Source organism: Cornus florida, unplaced genomic scaffold (genome assembly GCF_030987335.1).
Source record: "Cornus florida cultivar Cherokee Brave unplaced genomic scaffold, ASM3098733v1 CherokeeBrave_3.0.0_Hap2_Chr03, whole genome shotgun sequence".
Taxonomy (NCBI): domain Eukaryota; kingdom Viridiplantae; phylum Streptophyta; class Magnoliopsida; order Cornales; family Cornaceae; genus Cornus; species Cornus florida.
In genome coordinates this window covers 83,463,350-83,475,888 of record NW_026775573.1, presented here as the reverse complement: position 1 = coordinate 83,475,888, position 12,539 = coordinate 83,463,350, and the positions used below count along the sequence as shown (strand labels likewise).

The 12,539-nt window shown below is 37.6% G+C and overlaps 1 protein-coding gene across 1 annotated transcript; it reads left to right on the top strand.

The window, feature by feature from the left end:
* The first annotated feature begins 204 nt into the window (after window positions 1-204).
* On the top strand, window positions 205-4,260 carry LOC132298850 (G-type lectin S-receptor-like serine/threonine-protein kinase At1g11330). The gene is made up of 7 exons (XM_059795185.1): window positions 205-1,881; window positions 2,350-2,354; window positions 2,481-2,582; window positions 2,666-2,871; window positions 2,943-3,153; window positions 3,353-3,590; window positions 3,708-4,260. The coding sequence occupies exons 1-7, from the start codon at window positions 509-511 to the stop codon at window positions 4,258-4,260; spliced, it is 2,688 nt and encodes an 895-aa protein (XP_059651168.1). The 5' UTR covers window positions 205-508.
* The last annotated feature ends 8,279 nt before the right edge of the window (window positions 4,261-12,539 follow it).

Genomic DNA, 12,539 nt, shown 5'->3' with positions numbered 1-12,539 from the left:
GTTTTATTCTATTGAAAAATTTGTAAAAGTATTAGATTTGGATTTTCTAAACCAGATTTAATGGTTCTTTTTCTTTAATTATTTTTAAATTTTATTAACTTTTGTTATTATAAATTTGTGTGTATATATATATATTTGTTATTTTGTTTTTGAGTTTTGACTGATTTTATTTATATTATTTTTCGCTTAAGGCTCCAAATTAGATTAAGCCACCCATAGAATAATAGACACGTTTTTTAAAATCTAATAACCTATACCGTTCAAGATGGAGTAAACTTGTCCTTAAAACAATATAAGAAGTAACTTTTGAGAAAATTGTTGTTGAATTCCGAGGCACTGTAGTTTACAATTCTAACTTTGATTGAGTGGGTCTCTGTCAATGCCTGTTATTTGTGGATGTTAAATTTTTGTGACTACAATTTTCCACCCTTTCTTGTACTCCATGTCGACATTGGAAAAAATGGTCTACCATTTCTTGTACTCCATATAGAAGGTTGAATTACTGTTGATGCATGGAAGTGTCCTTACTCCTTACGCAACAAATAAGAAGACATCACCACCTTCCGTCTTCATCAACAAGAAGCACTCAAACAGGGTTATCGGACTCGCAATGGTATGTACAAGATTGATGACTCTTCTTCTCATATTTTATTGTTCTTGTACCATAGAATTTTCCACTGCCATAGACACAATTACATCAACTCAACTCATCAATGACCCTGAAGCTATAGTCTCCAATGGTACTGCCACCTTCAAACTGGGATTTTTTAGCCCAGTTAATTCTACTAACCGGTATGTTGGTATATGGTACAACCACATCTCTGCCAAGGCTGTGGTATGGGTTGCCAATAGAGAGAAACCTCTGAATGACTCTTCCGGTACACTGACAATATCCGAGGATGGCAATTTTGTGGTCTTGGATGGACAGAAACAGATTGTTTGGTCATCAGATGTTCCAAATTCTTCGGCGAATTCAAGTGCTCTCCTTTTAGATTCTAGGAACCTTATCCTACAAGATGACTCGAATGGAAATATTATATGGGAGAGTTTTGAACACCCTTCTGATTCTTTCTTGGAAGGGATGAAAATTAGTACCAAAAAGTTCACAGATAAGAAGACTCAGCTGACCTCATGGAAAAGCCCTTCAGATCCATCCAATGGAAGGTTCACTTTGGGCATCAATGCTCAGAATATTCTAGAAGTGTATATATGGAATGGTAGTCATCCATACTGGAGGGCCGGTCCATGGAATGGGCAGGTTTTTATTGGCATACCTGAAATGATTTCGTTGTACATTAGCAGATATGATGTTGTAGAGGATAAAGAAGGTAACGTATACATAAGTTATTCTTATGCAAAAGAGTCTCCACTGTTATATATGACCTTAAGTTCCGATGGATATCTAATAGAGAAGAACAAGAGTTGGGAAAATCTGTGGTGGGCTCCAGATACTGAATGTGATGTTTATGGCAAGTGTGGTCCATTTGGGAGCTGCAATGTGCATGGCTCGCCAATTTGCACCTGTTTACGTGGGTTTGATCCAAAGGATATGGAGGAATGGAGTAGAGGAAATTGGAGCAGTGGATGTGAAAGGAGGAGACAATTGCAGCGTGAGAGAAACAATAGTGATGGTGGTGAAATGGGCAAAGATGATGGGTTTTTGAAGCTAAAGACGGTGAAAGTGCCCGCCTTTGCTGAGTTGTCACTTGCTGCTCAAGATAACTGCGAAAGCCAGTGCTTGAAGAATTGTTCATGTATAGCTTATACATATTGTAGTGGCATTGGTTGTATGCAGTGGAGTGGAGACTTAATTGACATACAGGAATTTTCCTATGGAGGATCAGATCTTTACATTCGCGTTGCATATTCAGAGCTTGGTAAGTTTTTTTCTTCATCCATTTTTCAAAAAATAATAATAGCAATAATATTTGCTTCTAATAATCCTCTTTTGCTTATTCTGCTAGTTTTATTTGATAAGCAAATATCATTTGAATTTTAACCATTGCAAATAAGGGTGAAGAAAAGACCCGGCCCAGCCTTATAAGATGGTGGGACCGGTCTGGGTATAGGTCTTGCCCCGTGGCCGGCCCGTAAACCTGCCCACCGGGAGCCATAGCCCAGCCCGTTGCAAGCCCGCAGCCCGTCATCCCAAACCCAAGGGCTGGGCTTGGATTTGTAAAATGCATTTAGGTCTGGTCCGGCCCGTTGAAAAGTTAAGGCCCGTGGGCTCGGGCATGGGCTCCCAAAACTGTGGGCAGGCCCCTTATACACCCTTAATTGTATTCTAAACATGTTAGCCCACCTTACATTTATACACTAGTTTAGAAATACATTAGTCTATTTTAATAGCAAAAGTATAATACCTTTTCCCATTTGCCCACAGGAAAAGAGTGCCGTGGAAGTTGTCTAAATTCTCAATTTTTAATTCATATATCAACTTAAAGTACTCTCTCAAAGTTTGTTGTGTTCTACAGAAAAAGAGAGGAGCACAAAAGTAGTTATCACAATTGCGGTGCTCATAGGGTCATTAACAATTGCAATCTGTATCTATCTTTCTTGGAGGTGGATGGCTAGACCACCAGGTATATGGCCTTTCAAATAGCTCAAGAGATTAGCACATATTGCTTTTATTATATTTATTGCATATTACTAAATTTTGAATCAGGAAGGAAGAATAAGTTGGAGAAGTTATTATTTAAAAGAGGTGGAGTGAATCTAGATTGTTCAAATGAAAGCATTCTTGGAAAGAATCTGAATCGAATTGATCTTGAAGAGCTACCTCTTTTCAGTTTTCAGAAACTAGCAATTGCAACAGACAATTTTGATGTGGCCAATAAGCTCGGGCAAGGTGGTTTTGGTCCAGTGTACAAGGTAATGCTTGTTAAGGAGCTCTAAGCTAAACAAAAATAAAATAAATTAATTAATTTCATCTTTAATTTCAGGGAAAATTGTCAAGCGGACAAGATATAGCTGTCAAACGGCTTTCAAAATTCTCTGGACAAGGGCTGGAGGAGTTTATGAATGAGGTTTTGGCAATTTCCCAACTCCAACATCGCAATCTTGTTAGACTTCTTGGCTGCTGTGAGGAAGGAGAAGAAAAGATGTTAATCCACGAATACATGCCAAATAAAAGCTTGGATGGATTTCTCTTTGGTTAGTTATCGATCATGATAAAGCTCTTTATATAATTTTTAGTTATTTCAATTTCATTACCTTAACATAAGGCCTTTTTCTTTTGTAGTGTTTGTGAACATACTGATCTAAGAAAAATATAAATTCTGTCTCAACATCAATTTAGTTCTACACACAATTTTAACCTACTTGTTTTTTCTTTTCTTCAATCTCGTTTCAGATCCAATCAAGCAAAAACTCCTAGATTGGAGAAAACGCAGCAACATTATTGAAGGGATTGCTCAAGGACTACTTTACCTTCACAGAGATTCCAGATTAAAGATTATCCATAGAGATTTAAAGACAAGTAATGTTCTGTTGGATGTAAATCTAAATCCAAAAATTTCAGATTTCGGCATAGCAAAGATTTTTGGAGACAACCAGGACCAAGCAAACACTAGAAGGGTTGTTGGAACATAGTAAGTAGCCTTTGCTTTGTCTAAAATGATTGATCATTCAGGTTATAATCATTATTTCTCATGGGATAGTTCCAACTCAAATATTTTCACTATTTGAGTTTTAATGACATAATGCAGCGGTTATATGGCCCCTGAATATGCAATGCGAGGAAGATTCTCAGAAAAATCTGATGTCTTTAGCTTTGGAGTATTGTTGTTAGAGATTGTAAGTGGGCAAAAGAACTCTAACTTTTATCATGATAAGCACTCTTTAAGCCTTCTAGGATTTGTAAGTTCACTTGAACTATTGCCTCAATTACTCCATATAGTTCCTTTTAATTTTTCTAATTTCAACATTTCATGGTTGTGTTATTATGTTCAGGCGTGGAAGTTGTGGAATGAGAATAGGATTGAAATGCTAATAGATCCAACAATTTCTGATCCATGCTTTTATGTAGAGATCTTGAGACACATACATGTAGGACTGTTGTGTGTGCAAGATCTTGCTACTGATAGGCCAACTATGTCTACTGTTCTTTTCATGCTTAGTAGTGAAATTGCAAATCTTCCAACTCCAAAACAACCTGCATTTACCGAAATGCTAGGACTCTCAAATAAACGATCTTCTCAACAAACCCGAAGGAAGTTTTCTGTAAACAATGTAACACTCACAACCATTGACGGCCGTTAGCACACAAATTCTTGTGATTTTTTCTCTTATATTGAATATAAAGATCAAATATAGTTTTGTTCAACATAATTATGTTTTCATCAACTCTATTCAAAACTCAGTGTTAGCCTTTATCCTTCCACATTGTTTCTCTTGGGAGAATCCCGTTTTTATTATTCGGCCAAGCCTTCTATTCTTTGTTTATAATTTGCTAACTTTTACAAATTAATTAGGCAAAGCAACCACTTTGGAAATAGTCTATGTGTTTGATTAGAAAACATGAGGAAAGAACTTTAGATGAAGCAGCAGCTCTGCAATAACTAAGCTAACAAAGTTTCAGTCCAAAGGCAACAACTTTAACTAATCATCCATCAGGCACAAATGCTACTTTCATGATACATATAAAAGATTTACGTGTTAATTTGTGTCTGATAACTAGAACATGAATAGAAGTTACCATCTTGAATTGTGGTCACAACCATCAGCAAAGGGAGTTGTCAGCACCATCACCGTGGCCCTTGCCACTACTACCAATACACACACACACACATATATATCAGCCTATCATTTTTAAATTTGAATTTTGATACTCTAAACTGTAATTTTAAATTCTATTATAACCAGAATCATGCCCTAAGGCAGAGGGGGTTAATTAATGAAGGTTTCTAAAAATGATAAATTTGCAAAATGTTGTTTGTTTTAAGACTTCATTCAAAGGAAAAAAAATTTAAATTTTCCCTAAATATTGTAGCACACAGATTCCTAAAAAGTCATGGTTTAGGTTTATACCCTCAATATTAGCCACTGGAAAGGTGACATGTGGCGAGTTCCATAAGACTTGCCATACTGGATTAATGTCCCACAATTTCCTAATGATCTGGGAAATAAAGATTCATGGAAATATTACTATATATGCAACCTTACTCAATTATTCAAGGCAAGACTCGCGTAATTATTCATCTAATGCCACATGGAGTCTATTAGATAATGGTGTTTTTAAACCAGTAAGAGAATAGCACATGGCAAGTTTCATGGAACTTACCATGGTGTATCAATCCTTTTGAGAAATAGGATTATAGAAGGAAGGCTTTAGGACAACACTACGTGTTTTCAAAATCCTTAAGGGAATGGAGACTTACCAAAATGGCAAGACTAATTTAACCAAGCAAAGAAGGGGGAGAACATGGTGCTAAATCCTCACAACGCAACAGAAAGCAAAACCAGGATAACTACAGAGTACATCTCTGAGTATCCCTCACAACGCGCTACACCCGCGACCTCGAATCTGAAAGGAACACACAAACCATTGTCAATTGCACCCGCGTGCTCTTGACAAGACACACGACAAGTCTGAACTCACACAGAGAACCCAAGGTCAGACAAAAGAACTGAAAACAGCAACCGTAAGCATCCCTCCTGACCAACCATCATAAGGAACCAAAAATAACCACCAAAAGAACTCCAAGATAACTACATATCGAATCAGGGTACAGAACAAACACAACGTGGCAGTACGAATAGTGACCAAAACCCGCCCACGATGTACTCAAATGTGTGGTAGCAATGACAGTACCTAGTGCCCGCCCACACTTACTCGTTAGTAAGGTAGCATCGATGGCAACTAGTACTCGCCCACAACACACAACTTTGTACGGTAACATGACAGTATAAGACACTAGTTCATAACCTGCCCCCCACTAGGTCTACTCATAAAACCTCTCGATACTAATGACATCAATGTCAAAAATGATCATTACCAAAAGCACTACGGGGACCAACATTTTGTGAGAGTTGATATATGGTCCAAAGATGTCCGGCCGGACCATCCTGGCCAATCCCAAAACTCTGGCAACAATGCTATAGGTACCGCTATGCTTAAGGCCCCAAATCCTTAATACAGTAAAACCAACATCTCCAATGTCTCAAAATACCCCTATTAACAACATTAATCAAGAATCTAAAACCTGAAAAGCAAATCAACGTCTACAGAAATCAAAACAAACTTCACAATAAGACATTTCATCGAAAGTCCTTCACATTACTCCCTGAAACAGATCAACTACAAGACCAAACACCATAATCAAACATCAGATCCACATCCCTATCACGGATAACTAAATCCTCAAAATACAAGTCTACCAAGTGGCACGCACATCAAAATGCCAACAACCAAGGTCATAAAATGAATCTCTCAAAACCATACTTGGAAACACCAAGGTAAATTAAAATTCCTCAATTTTTGAAACACAACCAATCATCAAAACTACGATTCTTCAAAACTATGCCTAGTCATAACTAGGATGAGAAACTCCACAACAAGCCATATCCAACAGCAATCCTCCAAAACTTTTCCTAAAAGTTAACCACATCCAGGTCTCCAAAACGGAAACAAGTCTCCAAAAGACATTCTCAAAAGAGCATCGAGCTCAACTCACAATCAAACAAATCCTCAATGATATGGACACAAGTCCCCATAAAATGATCTCACACCAATCAACTCACTCTGAGCATTACAACTCTGTCAACAACTACGGCAGAAACTCCCCAAGAGAAGACACGAAAGAAAGGGAACCACCAGTACTAAAAAGGACAACTCCACAACTCCATCTCTGAAATGAAAGAGAACAAGGTCAAAGACTTCACCCCCTAAATGGAAGTAAGCTGACCAAAATACATCAAATCCTTACCAAGGACTCAAGACAACGATAGTGATCCTCACAGACCAACCAACCCCAAAACTATGCACAATGCAACGAAGAGAAGAGACTCACTCCTTGTGAAGTCCCTTACACGAACCAAACACGAAACCATTGTGGAAACCCGCATACACGCTACGTGCGACCAAGGGAAACGAATGGGAAAACCAAACCTGGAAGTCATGCATATGACAAGGAATGCAACTACTAGAAAGAAAATCTACTCACATAGATAAAAATCAAAGGTACATGCAACACGTCTCCACATAAGCACAAAATTATGTCATTAAAACATAGTAACAACATGGCATCTCTAAGCATATAAAGAAGGCATGCTAATGCCACACAACAAGAAGGCAAATGTGGATACACCTCTACCTACCCATGTATCACAATATCATAAATCATACTACTAACATGGTAGTAAACGAAACTGCATAAGACAAAATGATGCAACAATGAACCCTATAGACATTGTGTCCTAGAGTGTCTAGAAAAGAAAGGACAATTCCTAGTCATAAACTGTCTTCAAAACTAATGCGACAACAACCTGTCTCAAAGCAAACGTGAGCCCTTACCACAACGGTAAGACTCTAACAATCCATCTCAGAATCTAGAGGTAACACTACAAGTGACACTAACAGTGCAGTGCTCTCACTATCCGTAACATCAATCAATCGACTTGATCCCAAAAGCGTCATCACGTAAAAACTCCTCAAGGAAAATGGCAACTACAGCCATACCAATAACAATTAAATTAATCACCACGACTGATCGCCAAAACAACCATCATCATCACCAATCAAAGGACAACGCCTATCAAAACAAAACCAACATTGATTCCACCCAAACTGCGCTTGTAGCTAGCAAGTACGGTAGCATGACAGTGTCATGCACCCGCCCACAAACGTACCCGCCCACGAAAATTGCAATCCCAGAGGAATCATTCTGATCAACCAAGGATCCTAAGAGGTCCATAACCTCATTATGGCTCAAAACCAATAAATCCACCACTATGGTAACACCAAATGACTCATCTCACAAGAGCCTAAATAAAAGGTGACCATCCACCTACCTCAAAACCAATAGTAGGTCGACAACAACCTATACTACCACGAAACTGTGACTACAATCACCATCAACCTCAACTCGTGCCTCAATGACCAATCCCGTGTCATACCAAATATGCAACACAGTTATGCATATACAAATCTAATCTAGTATACATCGTATGTCATGCTCTTTACAAAAGAATTAAATCATGCTTAAACAAACGGCATACTACATATACCACATAAGCACATAAACATGTTATCAAACCAAAACATGTTATCATAAAGCATATAAGCACATAGAGCATGGCAACAAAAGCATCATATGCACCCAAAACCCGTCATCCTAAGGTTTTCGAACCTAGGAGCTCTGATACCACTTGTGACGGCCCAAGTTTTTCAACTCGGTGCGTCAGTGATGAACCGAAAGATGACCCAATAACGGATCCGAAATGCGGAAGAAAAAGACAAAAAAAATGGTCTCTAGAGATACAACATGGCTCTAAGACACCATTATGACCCTCAACGAGGTCACGGAACCCAAAGGAATCAAATGGGGAAGCAATGTTTCAAAAACAAACAAAATTGAACCTAGGGGTAAAATCATCATTTCCAGCTTGAAAGTGGATGCCACCGAGCACACCATTGGAAAGACAATGAAAAATCAATGAACTTAGACTCAAAAATCGCATGATTCGGAGTCCGGATGAAGAAGATATGGCTGACGGAAGAAGAAGAGGCAAAACGGTCAAAAAGTGCCAACCAAAGATCATCTAACCGGTTAGATGGCCTTCCTCACCGGTTAGGAGGCCAAAATTCATGAAAAAAACACTGCCCATGCACATGTAACCGGTTACCAAACTCCTCGTAACCGTTTACATGTGAAGAGGGCAGTAAGGTGCAACCCAAAAACCTGGCAGCAGGGGTTTTTCGGGAAAAAATAGAAATTTGAGGGCCTAGATGACATTTTCTGGAAAAACTCTAAGAAGAAACCCATCTCAAAATTGAGTTTCCTACGTGAATCACAAGTAAAATTGAAAAATAAGCAATGTAAAATGCCCAAAATGCCCTCCCAAGAAAATTGGTCCAGAGGGTCCAAAAAGCTGCTAAATTTAAAAACTGAGAGCTGAATTTCGGATGCGATTTCCGATACCAAGATGGCATTTTCTGGAAAAACACGAAGAAGAAACCCCCCCCAAAATCACATTTTTTAAGTGACCATGTGAAGAACGGAATTTATTCCCCAAAGAAAATTTCCAAAATACCCTTAGGTCAGAATATGCAACAAAAGTGTAAAATGAGTCCGTAGGAGGCTCATTTCACCAAAGAAGAAGCTTTGCCTGGAAACGACCATGCATACAAACGTAACTTACCTAGTAAGATGTGCTACAATGGTCCATGGCCCACAAATATGGCCGATACAAAATTTGAGCCCCCAACGGCCAAAATGCCAAAAACAAAGTTTAGAACGAAAACTTGGAATTTACAATCATGAGATGGTTTCAAAATGCCGTTTGGCCCTTGGCCATACTTCATATAGGATTAATGAATGCTAATGGAAGAATCAAAATGGAATTCCCACACCCAATGCAAACATGGTAAAATAAAAACTCAATATTTTTCAATACATTCATAATATTCCATGAAGTCAAAAATTCCATAGGATACAATTTACATGTCATTGGCCTCCGGCCTCATCTCATACATGTCAAATACATCGTAAAGAGTGTACGCATATACACATTACCTATAAGGAATCAAATGTACACATGTTGATATATAAGGCTACAATTAGCATTCCAAGCCAACCTTCACAAAAATGGAAGTCTCCAAGTCCACAAACCATCCAAGCATAATGAAGACCTCAACTTTGATTCTTGTACCTGAAATATGCCCCAATATCGTAGGGGAGAGTAACATAAAGCTACTCGTAGGAAATGAGCATGCATCGACCTACGTTTTACAAGTTTTCATGATTTAATTATCGTGGTTCCTTCCACCTAACGTCTATGTCAAAGGTAAGACTCAAGGAGCATCCTAGCTACCTAAGATCATTTCTAGCATTAATCACCTCATTCATACAATTTTAGCAACATAAGGTCATGCTTACACAAAGTAACAACATAGGAGCATGCTTACACAAAGCAACAACATAGAGATTCTCAAGGTTATAAACTTGAAGTCTAAAATGCAACATCAACTAAATATAACAATTTAGTATAATTAGAATATCTAATACCACACATCAAGACATAGATTCTCTAGGTTATCAACTAGAAATCTAAAAGCGTGAAATCAACTAAATATAGCAATTTAGTATGGATGTACTTAATAACATCAAAATCGCTAATAGCTAAAACCACAAGTTAACAAGGTAAACATGATTGTCAACTTGGAATTAAATGCGAAAACAAATAGTGGAAGACTTGGATATCACACTCGGAATTCTGCCGAGACCTCAATGGTTATTCAGGGCACTAACCCGCAGGGAAGACCACCCTAAGTGCACACTATCTCAATGATTTAGAGGACTCACGTCCCCGTACTAGAGCCAAACCCTAGCCATCTCAACTCAACAATGTTCCAAGATTCCAAAATAAGCCAAATAAGTTCATAACTTATATATACTACTACTACATAGTAACAAGTTAGCAATATAACTCTCAATTGTGCATAATAAGCATTTCAGATCCATAATGCTACGAAATCACAAGCCAATAATATATTCATATTAGAAATATACTCTCATGAATATAAACTTAACAACAATACTCTTTAATGCATATAATACAATCTAGTGAATACATCACAAGTCTAAATCCATACTCTTAAAATAGAAACAACTTCTAAAACATGATTAGATCCATAGATACACAAGATAGAATTTAATTACATCAAAATAATTAAACTATCTAGATTTCAAATCATTTTCAATTGGCCCCAATTTAATATATGTTAATAAACATATCATGGTCATTACATATATTCACACACAAGCTTAATTAGGCCCATAAAACCACCAAAATAAATTTTAATTAATTTCCTTAATTAAAGTCTCTAGATTTTCAAACTCAACCAAATGCTCTCAAATTAAAGTATGTTAACAAATATACCAAAACTTAATTTAGAAACATAATACAACTCAATTCCATGCAAGGTATGGCCATGAGCTTAAATCCTTCACAAAAGAAAAATATTAATTAAAAAGAGCAATTCTTATTTAATTGATCCCAAATTAATATATGTTAACCAACATATTAAAATAAGAGTCTCTACCATGCCACAATTCAAATCAAAGTTATAAATCACCATGAATTTTAAATCTTATACAAAGAAATAAAAATTACTAATTTTCTAGATTTGATACAAGGCACATATATAAGTTGTATAATCATGCTAAACACTCAATACAACACACACAAAAGCCTAAAACATTCCCTATCTCCATTTGAGATGAAATCTCAAATCCCCACCAAAATAAATTAGCTCCGAATCCGACGAAACTCCTAGGTTTTGTCGGGGACAACACCACGGACATGAATCCCAAGGAAGCCCCATAAAAAACACAACTTGACTTCAAACCCGAACTCAAGAAATGGCCAAAACAAGATTCCAATCGGTTGGAATCGAAGGCCTCGCCGAGGGGAACAATAAACACAAAGGCATCACCACTTTTTAATGAAGGGAAGAAGTCCAAAAGAGGAGAGAGGAGATGGCAGCCATGGATGGAGCTTGGACCAGCCATGAGAGAGGAGAGAGAGAGAAATCTGATTTTTCTTTCTAAGACCTCCTATTTATAGAAAAACTCAAAAAGTGCCCCGAACGGGCCCCGCCGGGTCCGGAAAAGTGGAATTCGCGCAGACGCGCTCAAATGGCAAAACTCTGTGAACGAAAAAGATTCAAAATGAGATAATATGAACAACGGAAGAAACGGCGTTGAAATTCGAGTCCTGAGCAGAGAGTTATGCCCAAAACAAGTTTGGGGCAAACCGGGGCCAGAAACCCTGAAACTGGAAAACAGTGTCCAGGAGGAAATTCTAAGAGTCCGTGACTCGACGAAATGTGAAAATGAATCCCATACGAGGATCCAGGCTCAAAACAAGGCATTGAGCAATAACTTTCATTAATTGCACAATAGCCCCACAAGAAAGTGAAAACTACGAAACTGCCCTAGAATGAAAATATCTTCCAAAAGATATTTTCTTAGATACCCCTGAAATAAAATATCTTTAAAAGATATTTATGAAAAACACCCCAAGAAAAGAAAAAGTTTCCAAAGAACTTTGCATTTATGCCCCTATGGGCACCGGGAGCAACCAGAGTACTTTTTCACGAAAGTAAAGATACGTATCTCATAGAAATCATTAGTAATGAAGAAATGTGAAGTCAGAAACCAACTCTGAACAGAAGAAGTGTGGTTATGCAAACAGAGTGACAAACAAGGAAAAGACCAAATAGGGAAAAAGATAAAATAGGGGAAAAGACAAAAAGTGAATAGTGTCGAAAAACAAAAAGTACGGAACTGACTCAGTCCTCAAAAGAAGTTGTCAAT